The 26,766-nt window shown below is 36.1% G+C and overlaps 1 protein-coding gene across 2 annotated transcripts in view; it reads left to right on the top strand.

Moving 5' to 3' along the window:
* BICD1 (BICD cargo adaptor 1) overlaps positions 1 to 18,634 on the top strand; it is a 218,603-nt gene extending 199,969 nt beyond the window's left edge. The window contains exons 10-11 of one of the 2 annotated variants that reach the window (XM_045554052.1): positions 7,322 to 7,397; positions 12,473 to 12,560. In XM_045554052.1, the coding sequence (XP_045410008.1) occupies positions 7,322 to 7,397; positions 12,473 to 12,560 (164 nt within the window). Of the gene's footprint in view, positions 1 to 7,321; positions 7,398 to 12,472 lie in introns of both variants that reach the window. The other variant, XM_045554051.1, reaches the window with a different exon arrangement.
* The last annotated feature ends 8,132 nt before the right edge of the window (positions 18,635 to 26,766 follow it).

Here is a 26,766-nt window from a genome sequence, read left to right as displayed (position 1 = left end):
CCTCCCAAGTAGCTGGGACTACAGGTGTGTGCCACTACACCCAGCTAATTTTTTCTATTTTTAGTTGCCCGACTAATTTCTTTCTATTTTTAGTAGAGACAGGAGTCTGACTGGTCTCGAACTCCTGAGCTCGAGTGATCCTCCAGCCTTGACCTCCCAGGGCACTAGGATTACAGGCGTGAGCCATTATGCCTAGCCTCTTGCTTTTCTAACGACTGTTAATTTCTGTCCTTATTGAAAGGTCTTTGATGAGTATTGACTGTTTACTCCCAAGTATGTAAGATTTTTGGTCCAAAGTGGTTGTCTTAGTTTGTTTTCTGCTGCTTATAACAGAATACCTGAAACTGGGCAATTTATAAAGAAAAGGAGTTTACTTCATACAGTTATGGAGGCTGAGAAGTCCAAGGTTGAGGGGCGCATCTGATCAGAGCCTTCTTGCTAGTGGGTACTCTCTGCAGAGTCCCAGGTTGGCACAGGGTATCACAAGCAAGGGGGCTGAGCCTGATCACTCAGGTCTCTCTTCCTCTTCTTACAAAGCCACCAGTCCCAGTCCCATGATAACCATTATCCATTAATCCATAAATGGATTAATTCATTCACGATGGCAGAGACCTTGTAATCAGGTGCCACATTGGGGATCAAGTGTCACCATGAGTTTTGGAGGGGACTTTCAAACCATAGCAGTGTTATCTATTCGAAAATAGCAACCATGTTATATGACAGCAATTGTTCAAATAGATTTATTAAACCTTTTTTAAAAAATAGTCTTGAAAACAGTACCTCAAGTTAACAAAGATAATAGCTGTCTCACCAAGAGGCATGTGTACGCTTTGTGTCATAAACTTCCATTTCTCCTATTTTTGAGAATATGAGTTGCCATTTTTAAAAGAAGAAAGGAAAAGAGGAAAGCACATATCCCTTTTCTTTTTTCTTTTCTCGTTGAAGGAGAGATACTACAAAATCATGGACTAATGAAAGATAAAGGAAGAGGTGCCCAGGGAGAAAGAGAATGTGGAAGTGAGAGGATGAATACTTACATGTGTCAGAAGAAGAGATGTGGCAATAATAGTTTTTATACAGTGGAAAAGAAAGAAGTTTCTCTAAACTGTAGACCAACAAATTTGAGGCTGTTCATAGGCAAATTTCTGGAAATGGATAAGTTTCAAATGCTCAATATAAAACGGGGATTGCTAAAAGCCAGTGTGAGTTCATCAAGAATGACATAAGCTAGACTACCTGAATTCTCTATCTCATAAGTGGGAAGTGGTAACAACTTTGGCAAACAACTAACCAAGTATTTTTTTAAATATCCTTGAGGCAATTAGAGAAATCAATTCTAGAGGACAGTATAATTGTTGAGATTCATAACTGGTTGAATAACATGTGCTAAGGATTCAAATTCATAGATTGATATTTATGAAATATGGTCTCTACCTTACCTGGCCCTATTATTAGTTGCTAATCTTAGATAAAGATATCAAGGGCAGGGTTCAGTGGCTCAAGCCTGTCATCCCAGCACTTTGGGAGGCCAAGGTAGGAGGATTGCTGGAGCCCAGGAGTTTAAGACCAGCTTGAGCAACATAGTGAAACCTTCTCTCTACAAAAAAATTTTTTAAATAGCTGGATGTGGTGACACATGCCTGTAGTCCCAGCTACTCAGGAGGCTGAGGCAAGAAGATCACTTGAGTCCAGGAGTTCAGGGCTGCAGTGAGCTTGATCACACCCCTATACTCCAGCCTGGGGAATAGAGTGAGACCCTATCTCTTAATAATAGTAAGATACCAAGGTCGTGATTATGACATTTTCTGATCTGAGAGAGACATGATTGGGAGAGGTAGCTAATATGCTAGATGACAGAATAGAATCCAAAAGATTCATCAGGTAGGAAAAGGTGAACTGTATGAGGGGTAAACATAAAGTTAAAAGTATACAAAATATTGCACTGGAGTTTCAAACACCATAAGTATAGGATGGAGGAAGCATGACTGGATAGCACCATCTGTAAAAAGAGCAAACTCAGTATGAAATAGCAGCATGGTATGGCTGTCAGAAGAACTGCCATGAGGTTTCTGCTGTTTTATTAGGATTGAGATGTCTCAGATGAGACAAGACAGTGCCCCTCTGTTTCTCACCAGGCATCTCTTATCATGACTTCCTTTCTGATCACCTCATTTTTAGAAGGATGTGCACAAACTGGAACATGGTTAAGGGGCAAGGAGAAGAGTGAGGGAAGTTGACGTAGTGTCTTATAAGGAAGAACTTGGATGTTTGGCCTGAGGAAAGCTCAGAGGACAGATATAGTTTTCATGGGAGCGTGTGGAGCACCTGGCAGAGTTTATGGTAATGAGAGAAGGAGTTATGGTATGGAAAATATGAGCTCATGAAAAGGTAGGGATGCATTAGTTCTCAAGTCAGGAAAGCAAGCAGGTGGGGTCAAGCCATGCTATAAGGGACAATTGGCCACAAAGAGCTACTGCCCCGCTCTGGCTGGGTGTGTTCTCCACACATGACCTCTGTCCCACGTGGTCCTCACCAACGCCTGCCCCTTCCATCCGGGCCAGGTGTGGGGCCAAAACACAGACGTGTTCCCTGCCTCCTTCCACGTGAGGCCCCCTCCAATACCAAACAGCCACCGGTAGGCTCTTGCACTCCCTAAGGCAGTGACTTCTAGAAAATTGTTTAATTTTCTAAATTGCATTGAAATGTTTATAAATATTAGAGGCCCAAGAGAAAGCCACACAGCAAGACTTTCCCTCCCTGCCAACGAAACGCATTATTTTCAGCCACCTCTTTTCAAAAACTGGATTGTTAACCCCATCCCTGGCCTTTCATCTTGCTTTGTGCTTTTGAGGTGGTTAGTTGCCTTCAAATCAGTATCTCAACTCTACAGTGAAGTTCTTATGTTTCTTTGACTCTATGACCCTGATATTTTCTGGAGGTGCCTGGTGTCAATTTGAGAGGCAAGCAGAGTAGTAAATAGAAAATGGGCCTTAGCGTCAGAAAAGGTTGAATGTAAATCCTTGTTCTGCCACTTTCTAACTGTGTGACCTCAGGTGAGTTAATATTCATGGTAGTTATTGATTAATTTAATATATGGAAGTTGTGGGGCACCCACTGTGATGCCAGGCTCTCTGTGTCTGGTGGGAGAGATCATAAAAAATGTTAAGGAAAAAAAATAGTATCAAAACTCCGTGAGACTTTGATAGCGTCCTATATATCAAAAATGCTTATTTTCCTCATTGTAGGAATAGTGAAAATAAAAACTCCAGAGTATTGCTAAGACTTAAGACAGATAACAAGCCAGATGTAGTGGCATGCATGCACGCACCTGTAGTCCCAGCTACTCAGGAGGCTGAGGTGGGGGGATCACTTGAGCCCAGGAGTTTGAGGCTGAAGTGTGCTGTGATTGCATCTGTGAATAGCCTCTGCACTCCAGCCTGGGTGACAGAGCAGGATCCCATCTCTTAAAAAAAAAATTGCTTGAGTATGGTATGACATTTCTTCAGCTTGTGGCCTTTTTGTTTTTTAAGAGGGTCTCACTCTGTCACCCATGCTGGAACTCCTGAGCTCAAGCAATCCTCCTGCCTTAGCTTCCTGAGTAGCTGGGACTACAAGTGCTCACCACCATGCCCACCCAATTTTTAAAATTTTTATAGAGACAGGGTCTCACTATGTTGCCCAGGCTGGTCTTGAACTCCTGGCCTCAAGTGATCCTCCCACCTTGGCCTCCCAAAATGCTGGGATTACAGGCATGAGCCACCATGCCCTCAAGCCTGTGACCTTATAATGAAACTTATAGTGTTATCTAATTCAATTCTTATCATTCATATAAACACTTCGATTTTATGATAAAATATCTTATTACTATTCAGAGACCATAAACAGTTTGCAGTTGCAAAGAAGTTATCTGACTAATTCATTTTGTTAGGTGTCAGCGTAGATGTCACAATCTCTAGGAAGCATTGTGTGACCACTTAAGATTTAGTTAAGTTTAGTTACATTTAGTCTAATTTATTTAAATTTAGCTAATCTCTGCTATGAGATCCCATAATACTCTACACTTTCTCTATCATAGGAGGCAATACAGTGAAGTGTCTGCAAGTCCAGTTCAACCCTTGGATCATACAATTCTGGATGCAAATCCCATCTCTACCTACTAGTGAACTTTGTCATGTTACTTAAGTCCCTCTCCTCATTCATAATTTGGGATTAATAAAACAGGGTTAAAGGAGAGCATGTATATTAAGTGCCTATATAGTGCCTGACACATGGTAAGCAATAAATAAGTACTAGATGCTGTCATTGTCATCATTTCCATCACCATCACCACTATCATGACACTTGATCATAATTGCTTATTGGGTATGCTTGTCTTCCTCAATGGAGTAGGGACCACATTTTCTCTGTTTACCTTTTGTCCCCACTGCCTAACACAGTTTCCGACACATAATAGGAGTTTAGTAACTTGATTGTCGAATGGTTGAGAAGAACCCTGCCAACCAAATGAGAGCAGTGGCTTCAGGGGTTCTGCAATGCCTAGTCCTTAAGTCACATAACTGTCATCAAAAACAATGAGATGTGGCCTAATTCCTTCATGAGTGAGTCTAGCAGAGTAGATCCTAGACGGAGCGAGAGCCCACAGCGTCTCCCAACCTACCCCCTTCATTTTACAAAGTACATGCTAAGACACATCTGCTGCTCAGCTCGGGTAGAAGGGAACATATTGGAAGGCTGTACACCCAAGAAGAGAGATTTAGAAGACAATTGAGTCAGCAATATAGCTATATTTTTAGTTTTTCATCTATCACCACTTTACCTATGGAATTTGCTTTTTGTAATTTAAGGATAACACTTAGCTAAGTGCTTTTAGGTAATAAATGCAAAATAATAATAATTAGCCAGAGGTGATGTTACTTCTAAAGAAAGAAAAAGTGATGTTCGCTACAAATGTAAAAAATATATACCACCTGTTAAACAGTTCATTAAGGGAGTGCACTGTGGCCCCAATAACCTGCCTTCTAAATTTTATCACAAAATATATTTTGAATGAGTAATAATCTATAACTATATTGGCAAAAAAATTATTTCTAATATAAATGAGATATGAAAAAAGATTTAAGCCACTTTAATACTCTAATTACTCTAATTCTAAGGATTTCCATTTCTCACAGGCCAATACTCTGCTTTAGAAAAGCTTCATTTAGACCTCCCCGGCAATATAAGACATAAGGATTCCAGAATGGTTTTCCAAGCATTCGTGTTTATATATATATACGTTTGTTGCATTTACCCAAATACACCATAGGAGGGCAGCACACACCTGGTTAACTTAAAAACTGCCTGTCTGGTGGCCTTATCAAAATAGTTGTCTCAATTAGCCCGAGACATTCCTAAGTTACCACTACTCAGATAGGAAGAAAAGCTGTTTGAAAAGACAAAAGGAACAAAGATTTTTAATAAGACAAATGCATCCGTTAGACTCTGAGTTTCTACAAAAGGGAATCTGGAGCTAATAAAGCTGCAAAATGGGAAAACAGAGTTAAAAAAAAATAGAATTTCCCAAATCTGAGAAAACATTTATTTGTTACACTTGAAAGACTGTTACTGAGTATGATAATCTGAACGCCAGCTACTCGACAAGAATCAGATCTCCTCGTTATTATTAATAAACAATAGTTAATAAGTTACTCTGTAAGAAAGCACCCTATAAGAGTCCCTTCAGTAATCTTTTCTTTTCTTTTTTCTTAAAGTTTACATCTTTCTTTCTTTCTTTTTTTGAGACAGTTTCACTATTTCCCACCAGCTAGAGTGCAGTGGCATGATCATAGCTCACTGCATTCTGGAACTCCTGAGCTCAAGTGATCATCCTCCTGCCTCAGCCTCCTAAGTAGCTGGGTCTGCAGGTGTTTGCCACCATGCCTGGCTGATTTTTTCTATTTTTAGTAGAGATGTCGTCTCGCTCTTGCTCAGGCTGGTCTCAAAGTCCTGACCTCAAGCAATCCTCCCACCTTGGCCTCCCAGAGTGCTAGGATGACAGGCAAGAGCCACCTCACCTGACAATGTTTTCTTGAATTAAATCAAGCCAACCTTTTATTATGTTCCACTTTGCATCACAGATAGTTTTAGTGTATTTGTGATGTCTTATATAAGAGCATTAGCAATTTTCATCAATTTTGGTATTCTGGAGTTATAGGCAGATTTTTGTTATAACAGATAATGTAATGACTTTGGAACAATCAATGCTTAGATATAAGCTTTTAATATTTCAGTAGAACCTCATTAATCAAGGCTGTAAATCCAGAATTTGTGATAATTTGGCTTAAATATTATTTATATAACATATAGGGAAAGGGGTTTGCTAAGCAAATACATAGTCTAAGCAGTTGGCGAGAGAAAATACTTCAAATATTTAAGAATAATTTTTAAGTTTGCCTCTATTTTTAAAAATGTTTTTGCAGAAATATGATATACACATTTCTAACCAGCATCTTGCATGATGCTAGTATGGTTAGCTTGGTACCAGTAAACAGGCTGATTTTTGATTTTTTAGAACACCAGTCTTTCTTGGAGTAGATGATTAATATAACCCATCAGCTAAACCATGGCCTTTTACTAGCTAACACGTTGTTAATCTAGTGCGAGTTATATTATGTGACTTTAAAATGGTAAAAACAAAGTGGAGTTCCCATTAATTCAGGTTAGCTTTCTCCATCAGTCCAAGTTACTAACAATTTACTACATAATAAACTTTTTGAGATTTCTGCTAACAATCCTTTTTTCAATGTGTAAAATAAATTTTCAGAAAACAGTAAAGATGATTTCCTTGTTTAATATCATTCTATTAATCACAGAAAAGCATGCTTTTCTCAATGTACCTACGGCACCGACAACATGCTTGTGTGTTCTGATGATAAAGTCAGTTATCCAAATATATTCCATTTTGGAATAGCAGATCAAAGTGCTAAGCAAGTAACCACCATCATGTTCAAGTTCAGAACTCAAAGATCTTTCATTATATTAATAGACCCTCTATTTTTAGATGTATCAAAATGCCAAATACAAATGGCTACATATGTCCTAATGTACTTGAGAAATCTCGCTACTAATTTTTTAACACTAATTTTTAATACTGCATTTAATTAAGAAAAAAGACCTGTCTTTTCTATCGGCATCAATCAGAAAAAGAACGTGCTTAATCAAGATGTTTGTGTGAATGCACATTCCTCACTAAATCTCTCAGGCAGCTGCTTTAGTTTACTGTTACTAACATCTTGCTCTGTCATCTCTTTGTATACATGTCTAATTTATCAGTTTCTTGTAGATTGTCAGCAGCCTGCTGCCTCCGTACCGCCACAGTGCTCACAACTAGCCGGGAGGCAAGACTGCCCGACTGTCAGGTAAATTCAGACGTCCTTTCTCTTCCCACCCAGCTGCATGTCAGATCCATAGACCCCAGCTCCCCTTTCCAACTCCATGTATGCTACACATCATTATATGTTGCTATGTTTTATTTCAACATGGGCCACATAAACACACATTGGATACCTGCAGTCCATGTGTTCCCAGTGGGAATACAGGAGAGCTGGAGTTTATCTTACTGGCCACGAGCTGGTGAACTAACGCCTGCCAAGTAAATACTTGGATTAATCCAGTGTTTCCTTACCTTCCAAAATAGAAATGCTGGAATTGTTAGGATGTCTGTCCTACTCTTCCTTTTCTTTTGTCCTTAAAATATATTTCTCAAATAAACAGGAAGAATATAGAGAATTAGATATAAAACGTATCTATAATAATATCTGTTCCAAGACAAGTTTATAATAAAGTGTTTCTATTTTCTGTCCACTCAGTACCCTCATTAAAACTGAATTGGAAAGGTGGAAAAAAACTTTGTAGGTGGCATTCGAAAGAGAATATTTGCAATGGTAGTGCCCTTTATGTGAGATTAGCTGAAGAATTTTAAAGGCAGATTTGCACACTCCCTGCACACTGAGCTGGAGAGTTTGCTGATGATTCCTGCTCATCTGGGCGAACTGCACACGGCCTCACGGTGTCCCCTCAGGACCTCGTCCTGGTCGCGGCATACTTTGTCTCCAGTTACTTGGCCTCTGCTGGTGCCAAGCTTTAGTAGGCTGGTCGTGGCTTTCATTGTCTCCTCATTGTTCTCTCCTTATTTTAATGGCACTGCTGCTCTTCTACCAGAGGAAGGCCTCCTTTGAACAGCGGCAAGCCCAGAGATTTTTCCACGTGTCTGAGGAGTAGGTGTCAGGAGCAGGCTGCACATGGTCATGGGTGGGAGCCCCAAGAGCCGGGGAGCTGCAAGTGCAGAAACACCGTGGCAGCCGAAGCTCCAGTGTGGTGAGGTCTCAGAGCCGTTGTGCAGCCGCCTGTAGAAGTGGAACATTGAGTTAGCAGGAAAAGGGACATTATTACAGAGGTTGCCGGCCAGGGTCTTCCGATTGATGTCTCAGTAGAGTGTTCCCACCATCTTCTGCAACAGGGCTTTTCTTTCCGAATTCTTTGCTAACATACTAATGCCATTTTATAACAGTAGTAATTTCAACTAGAAATTATTATAACATATAATCAAAATAACAGAGTAATTTCAATTATGTGAGTAACTGAATATAGCCATAAATGTTCAAGCCCATCTCAGCGAGATGCTACACGTGCAGCGGTTAAAACCATAGGCTCTTAACCTGCAGTCCATTCTCCACAAAGCACGCCCCACCCTCACCTGGGGCCAGGGACAGTGCCGGCACGTGACAGATATGGAGTAAATATTGATTACGTGAATGAGGGAAAGAGCTCTGGAGTCGGATTGCTTGGGTTTGAATCCCACCTCTAACACCCGCTAGGTGTATAATCTGGGAAAGCCACTATTACTAAGATTCGTTTTCAATGATGCACACACAGGCCTGGCTTGTAGAGTCTGCTAACCTATTGTGAGTACTAACTATTCTTAGTACCTTACCATTCCTCAGGACAAAGATCCACAGTCTCTTTCATGACCTCTCTAACTTGTTTGGACAAAGAGTGGAGAAGGCTACTGTTTGGTTTTGTCTTGTTTTGTTTTGCTTGTTTGGGGCGGGTATCACTATGTTGCTCCCGCTGGACTTGAACCCTGGGCTCAAACAATCCTGCTGCTGCAGAAGGCTACTGTTTTAAGTGTTTTAAGTAGGAAAATGGAAAGGCTGGGAGAAAATTTTTTTAACTTTAATTTTATTTCACCTTTCACCTTGGTTTTTTTTTTTTTTTTTGAGAACCACTTTGACTAAACAATTACGTAGCCTAGTTTCATCTGTTTTGAGATTACTGAATTTAGGTTGCTTGCTACTCCCATAGGGGTGATTTACTGTAAAGAAAAGCAATTTAGTAAAGTACCAGTGTTTCTAGTTTCTACCCACATGAATACAGCATGGCCCAGAGCCAGCTTCCACTATTCCTTATTGTGGTCGACACAAAGAAATGATTAAATGCATATAAAGTTGGAAAGACTTCTTTACAGAATTGCTGGGATGATGCCTGGCTTCCTTCCCACCCATGCCTGCTGCCACAGGGCTTGAAGCTAATGCCTTCACTGGCCTCCTTACTCCTTCTTGGCAGAAGAATTAACACATAGCCAACATTTGAGTTCTTACTATGCACACATATTAATCATTACAACTTCCTGTAAAGTAAGCACAGTTATAATGCCCATTTTTAAATGAGGAAATTGATGTTTGGGAAGGAAAGGTGACATGTCCAGGGTCACACATCCTGAACACAACTGAGCCCAGTGACTCCTGCCTGCCACAGGGCTGACAGCAAAGAGGCTCCCCCCGTGTCAGTTACATGGTGAGGAGCAAAGTAAGAGTATGTAAGTCTGGACTCTCTTTCCTTGAATTGAAAGGGAATGTTTCTCTAGTGAGAAACAGGAGAAGATTTGCTAAGAATGTTTAGTGATTTCAGATCTAGTGTTCTCTGTTTCTCATTTTGGAAAATTATTTTGTACGTCCCCCAGTTATACATATATTCCAATAACTTTTAAGGTGTATGATTTTTTTATTAAAAGAGCATTTGCTTACATTTAAAAGTGTAAAACTTTTCCGTGTATACTTTGTATAGATTGATTCCATTGTAGAACTAAATTATCAAAATTGTTTATAGATAATAGATATTATAATGAGAAAGGAATACCCATGGTATGCAGCTTTGAATATAATATTTAAATATAATATATAGAAATGTTTGTATTTAGCACTTCTCCCTTCTGTCAAATAGCTGCTTACTTGGGGAAAAAAAGAAGAAACTTTCTAAAGATGCATCCAATCTTAGTAATAGTTTCCTAAGCTTACTGTTTACAACATCATCTACTTATGAAAAGTAGATTTGTCAATGGTAAATATTGAATAACAAGGGGGCTCCTGAAGATATTTGATAATCAGAACTGAAATTGAATATATTCTATACCTTAAATGATTAGAATTTATCAAATATTTATATTCAAGAAATAATTTCTTAATCTGTAAGCCAAGAATGTGTTTCTTACGGGTTAATATATATATATATACACATAGTATGCACAGTGTGATTGCATTTTATGAAAATGTAAAATAGTAATGCTATAATAGAAAATATTTATAACTCTCACTTTATGTAAGAAATTTGAAATAATGAAAAAATTTTAAATCACCACAAATGAAATGTCAGCGTGTTGGCCAGCTGAGCTCTAATCTTTGTTTAAGCTGTTGCTACACACCTCAGCGGGTCAAGCAGAAGGATTTGCCTTCCTTCATCAAGAAGAGTATTGGATTACACAGGTCTTCAAAAACATACCCCTCTTGTATAATGTTACCACATATTACTCGTCATAGTGTTGCATAACGTATTTTGTTCCCTAAAAAGAAATCAGTCCTAAATCATGCAGATTTATAGAAAGACACTCTGGTAGGTCCATAAAAAAGAAAGTCTGTCTGATTAAGCTATAACCTGTGGTTTCCCAGACCATCTGACTCTGTTTGCAGGGTCAAGGATGAATCTTGCTATGCATTATTTTCTTCTTTCTATTTTTAATTTATTTTTTTTAATTGACAAATAAAACCAGGCACTATTTTCTTAGTCCTTTTGTTGAAGCTCCAGTTCTTCCATGGTAGCTCCAGTTCTACCACATTTTAAAAATAGGTAGGAAACATAATTTTTATCCATGGTTGTCTTAACCAGTGCAGAATAGCCAATCTTCTTTTAAACTAAATTTACAGCAGGTCAAAGAGTCTAAGAAGTGAGAGTAACCTCAAGCAAACCAGATATTTTATATAATTATGATTTGATATTAATTTCGAGTGATACACATGAAGGAAAATTTCAGTACCAAAGATAAAAATTATTTATTTTATACTAAGTTTTAATGGCTTCAATGATAATACTAGCTTTAAAAAACTGTTTAAATCAGTCTCCTCCACTTGCCAGGGTTGACCCATTCCTTCTCCGGAATGAACTAAAAAAACAAAAACAAAAACAAACTGTTTAAATCAATAAATAATAGTAATAAACCTTGAATAGTTCTCCTAAACGTCACTCCTGGCAGAAATGAATTATATGGATGGTACTGAGTTTCATAAGATAAGGGAAATTAGCAGAGTTTTGAAAAATACCGATCTTTTCTAATTAAAAAACAAACACAAAAGACCCTAAAGCCCACATTATAATTTCACCACTGCTAGTCACATTTAAAAGATCTGAACCCAAATGTGTTTTATAGTTTTACCCTAAGAAACTCAGTGATTTTGCTTCCTTATTCTTAAAGACTATTCATCTGGACATTGATGGGCCTGCACACCTGTCTGTCTCAACTGTGGCTGTCAGTGGTTGTCGTTTGGAAAGCTACCTTATTAAGTATAGTTAACAAATGGGAAATGTTATAAAACTCTTCAGTCGTTTTCACACCACCAAGCTAAAGCAGGTATCCTTAGAGCAAATTAGGCTTCCACAGGCAAATTATTTACCCTGTTAAATCTGGATACCAGAGAACTGTAGAATCCTCTAAACTCCAAAGCCTTGGTCCACCCATCAGCATTGCTGGGAGCGCTTTGGAAATGCAAAGTCCCAGGTCCCACCCCTACTGAATCAGAATCTGCTTTCTACCAAGTCCCAGGTGACTTGTGTGCACATTAAAGTTTGAAAAGAACTGATCTAGTGAAATCTCACGGCTAACCCAGAGAGCTAGGACAATGAAATTGTGTGCAAAAATGGAAAAGAGTGACATCCAGGGAAGAGTTCATATATCATTTCCCTACCACATTTCATTTTTCTTATTTCTGCCTTGTTTTGAAAAGCCACAGTTGTGTTGGCATGTTTTAGATTTAAACCATTTTTTGTGCCAAATTTCTGTTCGTGTTTTTAAAATGTACGTGAAAATAATTTGCGTAACCCTTACGACTGTGCCTGGCCCTTTGCAAATGCGTTTCCTGCTGACTCGCCTGTTTCTCCTTTGCAGTCCTGACACAGCTCTCCCTGACGAGCAGCCGCATTCCAGCCCCCAGTGCACCCCTCTCCGCTGTCTCTCCAAGCCTCCTCACCCCTAGTCTTCATTTCCTGTGGACAAACACCTGGGGTGAAAGTTTTGTAGCCACACACAGGATACTGCCCAAGATCCAGCGGGTGTTTTCTTCTGGGTTGTTGATATGCACTTGGATTAATGTCTGTCATTTTGGAAGATGAGAGAAAGTTGAGAAGAATAACACAAAGCACAGACCCTGGTGTGATAAAACCTTCTATGGTTTCTCTAAGTCACAGATAAACTTCTGCAATCAAATGGCTACAGTTCAGTTAAATTAAAAAAAAACAAAAAACAGGAAACATTTATCTCAGATGGCTGGCTTTACCTCGATAGCATAAGAAAGACCTAAGACAATGTAAAATACGTATATTGTAAAATCATCTTTCCTTACACTCCAAATTCAGCTATAGAAATTGATTCCAATATTTTTTGCCATTGATATTTATTTTGTACTTTATTTGCTACATGATGATTTATGTCTATAAAAATAATTTCTGTGAGAGGTGAATTTAATTCATTTATTTTCAGATAAGCATAATTTGCTCAATGAAGTATGAGTTTTAATTTACTTTGAAATCTGGAATTGGCCAGACTGTGGTCATTTTTCTTGCACAAAATGATAAATGAGGTGCATCAGAATGTTAACAATAACTGTATTTTGCTGCTACACTGATATTATTTATGCTCTTATTTTCTAATCAGCTCATTAACTGCTGGGTTTTGTTTCTGTTTTTGTTTTTTTTTAACTAGAGTTCTTCACTGGACATTATTAAGTAAATCTAAAAAGGAGACTAAGTTATGATCCATTGATTTTTTTCGAGTTTTGATGGTATCTTTAATTTTTTTAAATTGCAGTTGAGTAGCTGTACTGGTGCTGCTCCTTTGTGTGTATGTATGTGTGTGATTATGTTAAAGAAGGCTAAATAACTTGAAGGGAAAAAATGGTGTGTTTATTTAATGACCAGAATTTTTTTTTTTTTTTTTTACTTCTCCCAAATTCAGGGTCCTACCATGAGTCTTTCCTGCGAAAAGGTATCAAGTACAAATGGGAAAATATATACATACAGATAAACGTAAGGTAGCCTTTGGTTAATTAATTTACCCAGAAAGTGTTCAAATTTTGGTCAAAATTGTATGTTTTGTTGTTGTTAGGTTTTTTCATAATGAATCTTCCTTGCCAAAAAACAATAGATAATAAACCTTCGCTCACTGTCTACTTTTGACAAACACTCAGGTGCCTACAATCACATTATATTGAGATAATACATGTTCCTAGTTAATTTACAGGTTCTGCTGGGTAACTTTTATGACTTGATTTAAGGCAGTGGATTTTCATAGCAAAATTTATTTTGCACATAATCTGACAAACAAGGAAAACAGCTAATTGAGCTGAAAGGTCTAAACACTCTTGGGCTCCTTAACTACCAAGTGCTGCCCACACAATTGCTCCTAGCCCTGATTCCTTGTCTTTGTCAGGTAGCCTTAACTTATTTAAAACCATAAGGGTTTGACCTTTTCATATAAGGATATATGTAACTTCTCTTCAAAACAAAACGAACAGACAAAACGATCCTTGCTGTTAACACGAAGGACAGTTAACAGTGCAGGGCACTAACGATGGAGATCTCCGAGCCACTCAGCTGGGAAGTGGGGGGCACAGGAATGGAGTGGTCTGCTGAAGGCCAACCCGAAAGTCCTAAAGCACATTGCCGGAGCTTTTGTCAGTCCTAAGCCTATTAAGTAGAGGTCACTGTTACCAAAGCAACCAAGAGGTTTTTGTGTTCCTTAAATGAGTGCTATTTTCAACAGTGTCATTTATTATGCAACTTGGAATACATAGTTGAAATCTTCACCAAAATAGGGATTCAGGTTTAAGTACAGAAACAGAAACAAAACAAATCTTCCTAAAGTCCTCATCATAGCAGCCTAACCTCCGGCCCTTTCCTACCTGCATTGCCTTGCTCTTCCTAAACATTTTCGTCATTGTCTTGGTGTTGTATCTGACTAGTACCAGTGATTAGTGAGACAGTGTGGATTTTATTAGTGTTCAATTAAAGAAAGCTTACCCTCGCCCTCACTTTTTCTTTTCCTTTTTTTTCCTTTTTTAAGCATATCATATGTTTGGACCTGAGAAGTGGCATAGCTGCTAAGTTGACTTTTTAATAAAAACTGTGCCTGAGGGAAAATATGCCTTTTTTAAAAAGTACCTGGGAACACCTTCCTCATATATTGCCTCATCGGTTTTGTTTGGTGGGACTGGGAGTTCAGCAGCAAGTATTGTCTGCATGTGATGATAGGGAACTTCTGCCTGTTGCATTCTTACTCCCTTACTCTGGATTTAGGACCCAGTGAAAAGCTGGGTCGTATACCAAACATTTATTTCTTCCAATACAAAGTTTATTATTAAGTCTATTATAAACTCATTTTATTTTGGTTCTTTATTTTAACAGAGTGGGAAGTGCTTGTTTTGAAATATTAATTCTGTGAAAATATTAATTTTAGCAAAATTTTGCCAAGAAGATTTAGACACTTGGAAATAAACTTCTCATTTTCAGCACAAAATTAGATGATAGTCCCTAAGCGGTAAGAAAGAATGCCGTGTATTTACGCTGTGGCATCATTTAGTATAGTTTAAACTGAGCCATATCTCTATTTATTTACAGGCATTTAAAATGAATAAATATGCGTAGTGTTGATAAAAATCAGTACCTGTAGAGATAATATCAGGAATTCAAAAGGAAATTGAAAATTGAAAAACTAGGGAGAACCACAAAGAACAAACCTCAGTAAGAGTAAGACATACTTGGGGAGGAAAAATAAACTGCAGAAATGCATTAAAAGTACTGACTAATTATTGCAAACACGGTGAGCAAAGATTAAAGATAACTAGCAAGACTGGTTGCAAAATAAACAGGTAATTTTTAAAAAGTAAGCACAATCACAATGCTGAAAGGAATAGTTAGTATGCAGAAATGCTTTCCTACTGAGGATTTTCCTTAATTAAAAAAATGATAATAAAAAAGAGCAATAAATTGCCTTTGGCCTGAGTGCTCAAGGCCATAAAGGACCTTGGATTAATCTTTCCATTTAACTCATGGTTCATCAGATCCCTTTCACAGACCCATTTTGGATTCCAATAGAAGGAATTTAGGAATTTTCTGAATAACTTTTGAGAAAACCAAAAGTTATTAAATAATTAAGACCTATTTAGAAATTATACTTTAGCCAAAGGAAGAGGAGATACAATAGTGATCTATAAGAAAAGAGAATTTAACAAATGATAGATACCAGCTATAGATATTGTTACTGAGACTAGAATGAGAAAGTCTTCAGTGTGAAGGATTTATATTTACTCTAGAAAAGAGATTTTTAACACTGGGAAATTAATCATTGACATTGATAATCATAAGGAAAATTTGTTTTTTAAAAATTGAATATTATTGGTAGTCTAGTAAGGACTAAGTTAAGTGGCATGATATCTTGTGATAATGTATTATAATTCTGGGAGCCCATAATTCTATGATTCTTTTATTTTAAATTTTACAATAAAATTTTACTGGTTAGTCATAAAATATTTTATATTTGAAGATAGGATGGCAATCTTAATTCTTCCAAGTTATTTGCTTTTTTAAAAAAAAGGATTGTTGGTATTATTTTCTTTGCAGCTATATTTCATAACAACTTTAAAGTTGTCCAGAATGTAGTAATTTTGCTAAAAAACTTCAATTGTCAGAGTCTAAAAAATCCAATGTCCTCAGAAATACTTCAGAAATAGACGGTATACAATCCCTAGGGGCAAATGCCTCTAAAATTTTATCTTTATTTAAAACATATTCAATCTACTACATCTGCTTTTTCCATGCTTTGGAGAATATTCTTGTACTGATAATTCCTTCTGTTTCAAACAAGCACAAATCAGGGCCAATCAACTAAGAATGTGGAAATTTCCTGATTTACTGCATGAAATAAAATTCTCTACAGTTCTTAAGTGGAGATTGCAAAACATGAAAAGTAAAAAATGAAATAGATTTTCTTCTGGGATAAGAATGTCAAGTTTAATGTATAATTGTCATAATCAATCAGCCAAAAGATGTAACCTGTCTCTCAGACACATCAGGGGAAGCGGATGGAGTTCTAGTGAGGAACTATTCTGGTTCAACCCAAAGATGCCACAAATGCATTGATCTGGAAGATATAAAGTAGGACTAAATTTGAATGAAACTCTTAGGATAAAGTTCACAATTTTAAAAAGCTTGCCCTCCAGTTCTTTTGTTTGTTTATAAACTAGATTTTAAATAATCCTTGTATTTAAGACTGCAAAAAACTTACAAGAATATGTTTTCAAATAAAGGGAACATAATTGTTCAAAAAGCTGTTGAACTGGAGTTTTGATAGATAAGTTATGATAGCGTGATCAGTGCTGATATTGACAAGTAATTTTTTATCTTAAAATCAATTTCTATGGACGTACAATATCAATCTAGCTGCCGAGTGACCTTTTCCATTGTCTGTAATAATGCCCCCAGATGAGTTGTATCAGAAATTAAATTCGTTTTTATTTAAATGCCAACTTAACTGTCATAGTCCTTGATGTATTGCATTTATAGCCTGAACCTATTTTGTTAACACCTGAAAGATTTCATCTATGTCTTTCTGAAAGACAACTCTTTCATCCTTATTACTCAAAGTGTAATTGAAAGAGATATTTACTATTAGGATATGTTCCCCAATTGAAAAATTTCCAGAAATAATATACTACTTAAGAAGAGGAGCAGTTAACTGCCTTTAGTGTAAGGGCAAGAGTGCATAGAAGTATGCAGTGTAAAATGTTTGCATGAGATATTTCACATCATGTAAGCTTTCCAATATTCATAATATGAACACTGTAGAAGTCTTATTTCTCTTGTGATCATCTGTCCATTAGGAATGTAAGGAGATTGTTACCTATATCTGGTCTCCTTTCCATATTGAAGTGCATGGCTCTAATCCTCAGTGTATTTTTATCCCTTTCCTCTGGAGTTATTTAAAATTTTGCCCTATTTAAACTGAAGCCTGGACAAACTGCTGACCCAGATTATTTCTGTGATTGGAGTTTAATTACTGTAGAACACTTGTTAAGAACACATTTTTTTTTATTTTAACTTTTTTTCTTTCAGAATTATTCTTTGGATCATTATTCTCTAATGAAAACACTGAGAAGTAAATCTGATACTTAGTACAAGTGTATGTTTTTCTTTTAAAAAGTCATTTTAAAACAAAGATCAGAGAGCTATAAAGTAAAGGGAAATATCATTTTGTTTAAGAATCATTATTCAATGATAACGGAGATACAGAATGAATCGTTAGGTTCATATGTATGATTTGTGCAGTAAATCTTAGAGGAAATACATCATTTTAACATTATCGCCACAAAATTTTTAAGCTCAAGGTTTGACTGTTAGAGTCAATTAATTCTTTGAAAATCTTTTGTGACATTTTTGTAAACTACTCAGTGTTTTTATTGGCATGATTATGTATATGTGATGAACCATACATGATTCTGATACTGTATTTCTTTCCAGTGTTAACATTTGTGTCATGTGTGGCCAACCCTGATTTGTACACTGTATGATTATTGTTGTAATGATTCAGCTATTCCTAAATTTAATTGCAGTTTATTATTATGCCTTTTGGAGCTAAATGATGTGAAGTGTTTCCACCTACTGATTATACCATATGAAAACATGACTAAAAGACTGATCTAAGAAACCTTTTTGTTGCTAATTATTTTTAAAAATCCGAATTTCAAAAGAAATGTTCTCAAAGACACATGCATTTATTTTAAATTCAAAAAAATTCTTATGAATTTGTTATTGCTTGTAATTTTTAATTTTTTTATTGTAGACAATCCTAAGCGAATGTCTCATGGGAGAATCCATATTATATGTGCTTGTATTTGTGTAATCTGATCATGCACTCAATGGTTGGAAAAGGCACTCTAGTGCTAAGAAAATAACCAGAAGCCAATATATCAATTCTTATATTTGGTTTATGTTACCAACTGAATATGGTGTAATGCATAACTTTTTCCAGTAAATAAACTGGTTATCTTTTGTTCATCAGTGCTACCTTTTAATCAGTTTGAGTAATTTTTCTGCATGTCACTTTGATTTATACTTACAAAAAGGAAAAGAGTATATGAATTTCGATGTGATCTATGTATGTAATCAAAGTAAGAACTCATTCGAGCTAAAAACTGAATGCTTTGCTTTAACATTTCTACACATTCCTGGTAAGTAATATGTATCAACTTTACCCATTCTCTCCGTTTATCATCTCTACTACTTGTAATCTTTTTTAGAAGATTATTTTGGCAGGAGGATACACTTAGCTGAATTTGATTAGAAATGTACCAACATGAAAAAGAAATGCCTGTTCTAAAAAAGGAAACACTATTTTAATGAAAGAAGAATGAAGGCTGGGCGCTCACGCCTGTAATCCTAGCACTTTGGGAGGCCAGGCGGGAGGATTGCTTGAGGCCAGGAGTTCAGGACCAGCCTGGGCAATAGTGAAAAATGGGGAAAAAATTAGCTGGGTGTGGTAATCGGGCCCCTGTAGTTCCAGCTACTTGGTAGGCTGAGGCAGGAAGATCACTTGGCCAAGAATTTGAGGTTGCTGTGAGCTATGATGATGCCACTGCACTCTGGCCGGGGCAACAGAGTGATACCCTGTCTCAAAACAAAACAATGAAAGAAGAATAATGAAATTTGTATGCTTCATTTTGGGAGACAATTCTTCTTCGTTCTCTTTCATATGAAGGAATAGCAGACCCACAACTTAGAGAGAAGTTAATTTACCAGCTCCTCCTACAAATATGTATTGTGGGAAATCAGCTGCTTTGGGAGCCATCTGCTTTGATTTGATTTTATCTTGGGGGTGCGGGAGGGGGAGAACCAGACAGAATACAGACTTATGTGAAGTTCTAGTGAGTTGAAACCTCTAATGCAATCCTCATTATAACTAATCAAATTCACCTACCATGGGCACCCAACCCAGGTAAAGTTGCCTGCTTATCTGTTGTATAAATACAATGCTAAAAATAATAGTGTTAACTTTCCTAGAAATCTCTCCTTTTTCTCCTCCAAAAAGCTATTGTTTTTCTTTCAAGTTGGATCTATGAGTCTATTTGATACGTGACCTTCCCTTACATGATAAAGCTGATAATTTCTCACATTCAAAAACTAAAACAACTGAAAGCATCGAGGAAGTCCTTTCTCATCCCTACGTTTTGCAGGCAACTTGGATAAGACTATATTGTTGTGAAGGCGATGTGGAGGGTTCCTGCAACCCCACCAGGGGTAAGAGAGAAGCCAGACTTGATGGGAACTTGAGGAAGGGATTATTTAAAGTTTTTGGTTGTAACACACACCAATTAGTACATTGTAGGAACTCAATAAATTTTGAATTAGAGGAATAGTTCCTGAGAAGTGGGTTCTTCGGCTTCTTCACATCTAGCTTTTCTCCTAAGACATCTGGAGTTGGGTTTATAGAACCTAATGTCACTTATGTATATAATTTCAGCAGGCACTAATTACCAACTAATTGGGGGGAAATGGCCTTTAAATTAGGTAAATGGATATTCCTATCATTCTTTCTTGGTAAGTCTGAAAACTAGAGCTCTAACATTGCGTTAATGGAGAAGGCTTAGTGTGTACAATGAAATTATCTGAGTTTCTTCTTAAGCAATTTATGCATTACTACATTTAAATGCTTTTAGAAGAAACTCAGAATAATTAATCCTCAAAATATAACTGTCAAGGAAGAGATATCTCATTGGGATAAATATTGCCAGTGTCAAAAGTAAACATAATTTACAATGTAATTTAAATGTAGAAAGCAATATACAGATAAATAAATCATAACTATAGTGGCATCTTGTTAAATAGTAATGAAATGTTACAGTAAGAATACCTCATTTTATTTATTATTTACATCAGTAGGGGATAAACTAAGGATAATTCAGTAATGTAACTTCTGTTAGTACTAAAATCAGGTGAAAGCCTATAAATTATTAGGACAGACATCTATTTCATATTCCACAATAGGACTTTCTACATACTTTGCAAGACCTAGTGCAAAATTGAAAATGTGGGACTCCTTGTTCAAAAATTTTTTATTTCTTTAAAAAAATATTTTTTATTAGAGATAGGGTTCCACTATGTTGCCCAGGCTGGACTTGAACTTAGCGATCCTCCTGCCTCAGCCTCCCAAGTAGCTGAGACTAAAGGCACTTGCCACCACAACCAGCCAACATGTTCAGAAATTTAATGCTCAGCAAACAGAGCATTAAAGCAACCAACCAATAAACCAAGCACAAGGTCCTTCTAAACACTGGGCCCTGTGTGACTAGGGGTCCACATGCCCTGAAGCTAGCCTTGCCCCAGAATATGCTGAAATAACAATTGAAGACCTCAACACCAAATGTAGCTCTCCAGAAACTGAGCTTTATTTTCAACAAAATGGATTTCCCAGTTTCTGTACTTGGAAGAAAAAAATAATGTGTTTATGTTCTGGGGAAACATATTTAATAGTAATACATCAAAGGCTATAAAGTTGAATCTTGCAATACTTCCACATTCCAATGCAGCCATAACATTTCAACTCAAAATTTCTAAACTCTGACATATATGCCAAGTTTTCTAAGATTATAAAAATATTTAAAGGAAATCTTCAAAATAGCAGCAGTAGACATTTTAATTAGTGTATATTAAAACTAATTTAAGAACCCTACTGATACCTTCATAATTTGCCTTCCTTTGAAGTTGTAAATTATTAATAATGTCAGTCAAATGTCACAGGAAGATTTGCCTCATTTAAAAGATCTATAGCCCAAGATTAATTAAGTGATTCATACCAACTTTTTTTCCCAAATCAAAAGGGAAAGAAATTATTTACCTCCTTGAAATCCATTGATTTTGAAAATATGGGTCCTTGCATACAGTAAGCTACCCTATATGTAAGAAAGGGATAAAATAAGAATATGTATTAATTTTTTCTTATTTTGGATAAATTAATAATAGAAACCCATAATAATGATTATCTGTAAAAGAGCAAAGGGAAGGGGACCAGGTAGGGGTCCAGGTAGGAGCTTTTTATATTGTTTTGCTATTTCAACCATTGAAATATAAGACCTATTCAAAAATGAAAAATATAAAGAAAATACAGGCTTTTAAAAATTTCACAATGAGGCTAGAAATAAAACAAAAATTTTAGAGACATATTTGTTCTAAAACAGGCTGTGCCAGCAGAAGTCTTATTAAAAGCGTGGAATTTTGTTCAAATTCTAGTCCTGACACTTACTAGCTCTGTGACTTTGGAAAGGTACTTCATCTTTATAAGCCTTGGTTGTCTCATTTTTAAAATGAGGATTAAAAATTCCTACCTGGCAAGGTTATTGCAAAGATTAAATGAAATAACACATATAACATCTTTCAAACAGTATTTAGCCTTTGGTAGCTAATTTTTTTGTTTGTTTGTTTGTCTTTTGAGACAAGGTCTTGCTCTGTCACCAGGGCTGGAGTGCAGTGGTGTCAACATAGCTCACTGCAGCCTCAAACTCCTGTAGCTGGGACTACAGGCACCTGTCACCATAACCGGCTAATTTTTTAAACTTCTTTTTTGTAGAGATGGGGTCTCACTTTGTTGCCCAGGCTGGTCTCAAATTGGCCTCAAGCAATACTCCTGCCTTAGCCTCCCAAAGTGCTAGGATTACAGGTGTGAGCCACCTCACCCAGCCTTAATATTATTTTTAATAACACAATGCCTAGACTTTTGGAGTCCTATACATTGACATAGATGGAATTCACATGTTCACTTATACATGCATTAATTCAGGAAATATTTATTGGCAACCTATTTTGTGCCATATTTTGCTCTAGGGGCTTAAGATAGATCAGAGAATAAAACAAAGGTTTATACCTTTTCGAAGTTTGTATCATATATGGGGGAGACACACAAAAGCAATAGATATAATACGTATGTAAATATCAAAGTATGTTAGATGATTAAACTGTTATGGGAAAAGGTAGAAGAACAGGGAAAAAGATTGTGTTAGATTGGGGTAGGGAGAAAGTGAAACAGTTTACAGTATTAAATGGGGTGATCAGGTTGAGCCTCATGAAAAAGATGAAATAAGAAAAATCATTCTTGACTGGGTGAAGAGGCTCATGCCTGCAATCCCCGCACTTTGGGACGCTGATGCGGGAAGATCGCTTGGGGCCAGGATTTCTATAATAGGTTGCAGTGAGCTGTGACTGCACCACTGCACTCCAGGCAGGGCAACACGGCAAGAACCTGTCTCAAAAAAAAAAAAAAAGAAAAGAAAGAAAGAAAAAGAAAAATTCTTTTTATATCATGGTAAAATTTTTTAAAATGCTAAATTGCACATATTCAATTATTTTCAAATTTCTTAGAAGTTATTATCTATCTAAAAATATCAAATAATTAACATTAAGCAATAGCATGTAAAAAAAACTAGTCTTTTAAAATTGTCTAATAATTTGAATAACCATTAAAATATGCATATGTTTTATTTCCTGACCGTATTAATTTAAAATCTCAATATTTATTTTACAAATAGATATCATGTCTTCTTGTAGCTTAAGGACTTGCCCGTTTATGTTTCTCCTATAAACATTTGTGTAAAATAATTTTATTCAATGGGCTTATCAATAACTGTCAATTCTAATGACCTTGCAATTGACTCTATACATAATCCTTAAAATAACACATCATATTGTTTTTCAGTATAAAGTCAGAAGCTAAGCTATTCTTTCTTCTAGTTCTTAATTCTAACTCTCCTCCTTGAATGACACTTTCATCCAGATTTTCTACAAAATTAAGAGCATCTTTTAAAATATTTTCTCACAAAGTTCCTGATGCAACAGTAAGAAAGATATTATCACATTGCTAAGCTCCGTGTTAGCTTTATGTCAAGTGTTACCTTTTTTCTTAGGTTTGTATAGATTCAAATTTCACGCTTGGCTGTTTCAGTAGCATTAACAGCAATTGGTATATATTTAAAAATCAGCCTTTGCTTTATTCACAGGAATAATTGTTCTAATTCTGGGTTACTTTATTAGAAAATAAAGTCCATGATGCTAAATACATTTATGTAATATGGAAAGGGCTTCATCAAATTCCATTCCTAGGTAAGTACTATGCGTACATAGTAAATATCAAACATGAAAATAAAATCCAACTGATGAAAATCTTTCTTATTAAAAGTCTATTGAATTATCTCCTGTGAAGAGTTCTTTAATGCCCGGGAGGTACAAAAGTAAACCAGACTTGAATTTAGGTATAATTATGGTAATGTGACTTTTAACTACATACAACCAGACCAGTAAAATGTTGTCTTTTAAGAGTGTGCTGTATTTGGAAAATGGCTGTTCAGACTGGACAAATGGCAGCCTACAGTGATCTGTAGTACATTCCATTTCCACATCTAATGACTGATGGGGAAAACAATATTTTTGAGATGCTCCTCAGAAACATGTTTTTATTGGATGTTGACTACTACAAAGTCCACATTTGAGTATATTATGTACATTACTATATAGTTTCTATATTTTTAAAGGATACATGCCTTACGCCAGGCACAGTGGCTCATGCCTGTAATCCTAGCACTCTGGGAGGCTGAGGTAGGAGGATTGCTTGAGGCCAATAATTCAAGACCAACCTGAGCAACAGAGCAAGACCCTGTCTCTACAAAAAATAGAAAAATTAGCCGGGCATGTTGGTGCATACCTGTATTCCCAGTTACTTGGGAGGTTGAGGCAGGATGACCACTTGAGCCCAGGAGTTTGAGGTTGCAGTGAGCTATGATAACACCACTGTACTCTAGCCCAGGCAATAGAGCAAGACCCTGTCTCAAAAAAAAAAAACAAAAAAAAAACAAAAAAAAAAAACCCATGCCTTACATTTTATTTATTTATTTATTTTTATTTATTTTTTTTTTGTACAGTCCAGAGAAGGAATGGGTCAACCCCCGCAAGTGGAGGAGACCTTACATTTAAAATATATTTTCTTGCTCAATATAGTTTATTAGAACTTTGAACGTGAGATCAGATCAGGGAAATGGAATAATTTAATGTTCCTTCTATTGTAGAAAACTAAATGAGTTCCAGTAAGTTCAACACATAGTTATCAATTTAACAATCTGTTCTTCCAGTGTTTTCTTTGGTAATAATGTTGCACATGACCAAATGCAGGTTTCTCGTATAAACAAACTCATTACTACTAACAATTCTTGTGGCAGTCAGTAGATGAACATTTATCAACCACAGACTACATGCATCAATGAAATCTAAAATATTTCTTTATGATTAATCAATTGAGCAAAATTATACCAACTGCTAAACATGAAAAACTGGAATATGTTTTGAAGTAGTAACATTCTCCTGGCACGTGCAACCTTATACTGAGCAATATTGTTGCTTCTAAAGCAGTGCTAATTAATTTAGGCTCTATATATTGAATACAACATGGTTAAAATATATTCCAGACTACATCTGATAAAATTTGAAAACAGACACAGAGAGCCTATAACTGTGTCTATTTTCAATTGGAAAAAAAAATGTGCCTAAGGTATTGAACAAATTTATTCAAGAATTGATTGTGTTTTTAAATATCCTCTAGATCAGCAAAGACACAGGGTGATAATTGGCTGGGTAAGTGAGGATCACACCAGTGAGGCTGCAGAGGCAGTGTCAGCTTTTTAAGTTCAAGATCCTGTTAACAGTTGAGCCTGGCTCATTATACTTGTCCCTGGCGGATCTTCTCTGTGTCCTTGGACAGGAGTTACATCTCTGCCTCATGGCCAGCAAGTTTGGGAGACATCTGTTCAGTTCGATATAAAAACTTTAATTTCACCTGGAATAAATTAGATTATTTTCCTTCAGATTGGCCACAGGTCCTCCAGATCCATTCTTTTATTTCTCAAACGCTTGCTTCTCTTTTCCTAGTAATAAAATAATACATATTTATTGTGGCAGAATTTGGAAGATGGAGAAAAGTAGAAGATGACAGTACAATTCACCCATGATCTTTCCCTCAGTGAAAACTGCTGATAACATTTTGCTGCCTTTCCTTGAATCATACTGAATATACAATTTTGAATCCTTTTTTTTCCTCTTAACATTTTATGGTGAATATTTTTTGTATATTATTAAAAATTTTCAACTACTTTATTTTTAAGGCTGGTATAATATTCTACAGGATGGATATATTATACTTTAAAACACTTTTTTAAAAATTTTAAAATTGTAAAAATTTTTATTTCTTTAGAGACGGGGATTGGGCTCAAGTGATTCTCTCGCCTCAGCCTCCGGAGTATAGACTACAGATATGTGCCACCTTGCCTGGCATATTTCTTAAAAAAGAAAATATTCTCCTCTTATCAGATATATAAGTTGCTTCCAGTTATAATGTCATAAATAATGATGCCATTAAAATATTTATACATAAATTTTCATCTTAATTTCTGACTTAGGATTTGTTACTTGATGAAAATTACTATTAATGTTCATGAATATTTTTCCTTTTCTGTTTAGTAAATTTTACTGAGTATTTTACTATATGGAAGCTGCCGTACAAGATGCTACAGAGAGTACAAATATGAATTAGACGGACTTGGCCATCAAGGAGCTTACAATCTAGAAAGGAAACTTAGACCAAGGTATACATTGCTGTGATATATGGTGGATATAATGATACATTCCATAAACAAAGTTTTTCATTTGTGCTTTGCAGACCCAAAAATTAGGAGACCATTTTCTCACAAGAAATTGAAAACTATTAGCATGAAATGTTTATGCCCTGCTTTTTAAAAGTATTTTGATTGCCAATATTCTCATTAAAATGTGTATCAGATAATCTATTTGTGTCTACTTTGAAAACAATTATCTTGGAAGTACTGCATAAATAATATCACTGACTTCAGGTTTATAGTTTTTCTCTTTTTCATGGAAAATTTCAGGTTATTTTGAATAGGATTGTTTTAAATTCTAATCCTGCAGAGAGATGTGGGCTACTGCAAATGCCTATTAGACGCATGAGCATTGTGATAAAGCTACGGTGTCCTTGAAGAAAGATGTAAATTTAGAACTATAGATTGGCACTGTAATCTTATAGATAGCCTCAGTGTATCTGTCACCTTCTGTTGACATTATTATGATAAGTACAAAAGTGTA

Source organism: Lemur catta, chromosome 6, assembly GCF_020740605.2.
Source record: "Lemur catta isolate mLemCat1 chromosome 6, mLemCat1.pri, whole genome shotgun sequence".
Lineage (NCBI taxonomy): Eukaryota > Metazoa > Chordata > Mammalia > Primates > Lemuridae > Lemur > Lemur catta.
This window is presented reverse-complemented; position numbering and strand designations above follow the sequence as displayed.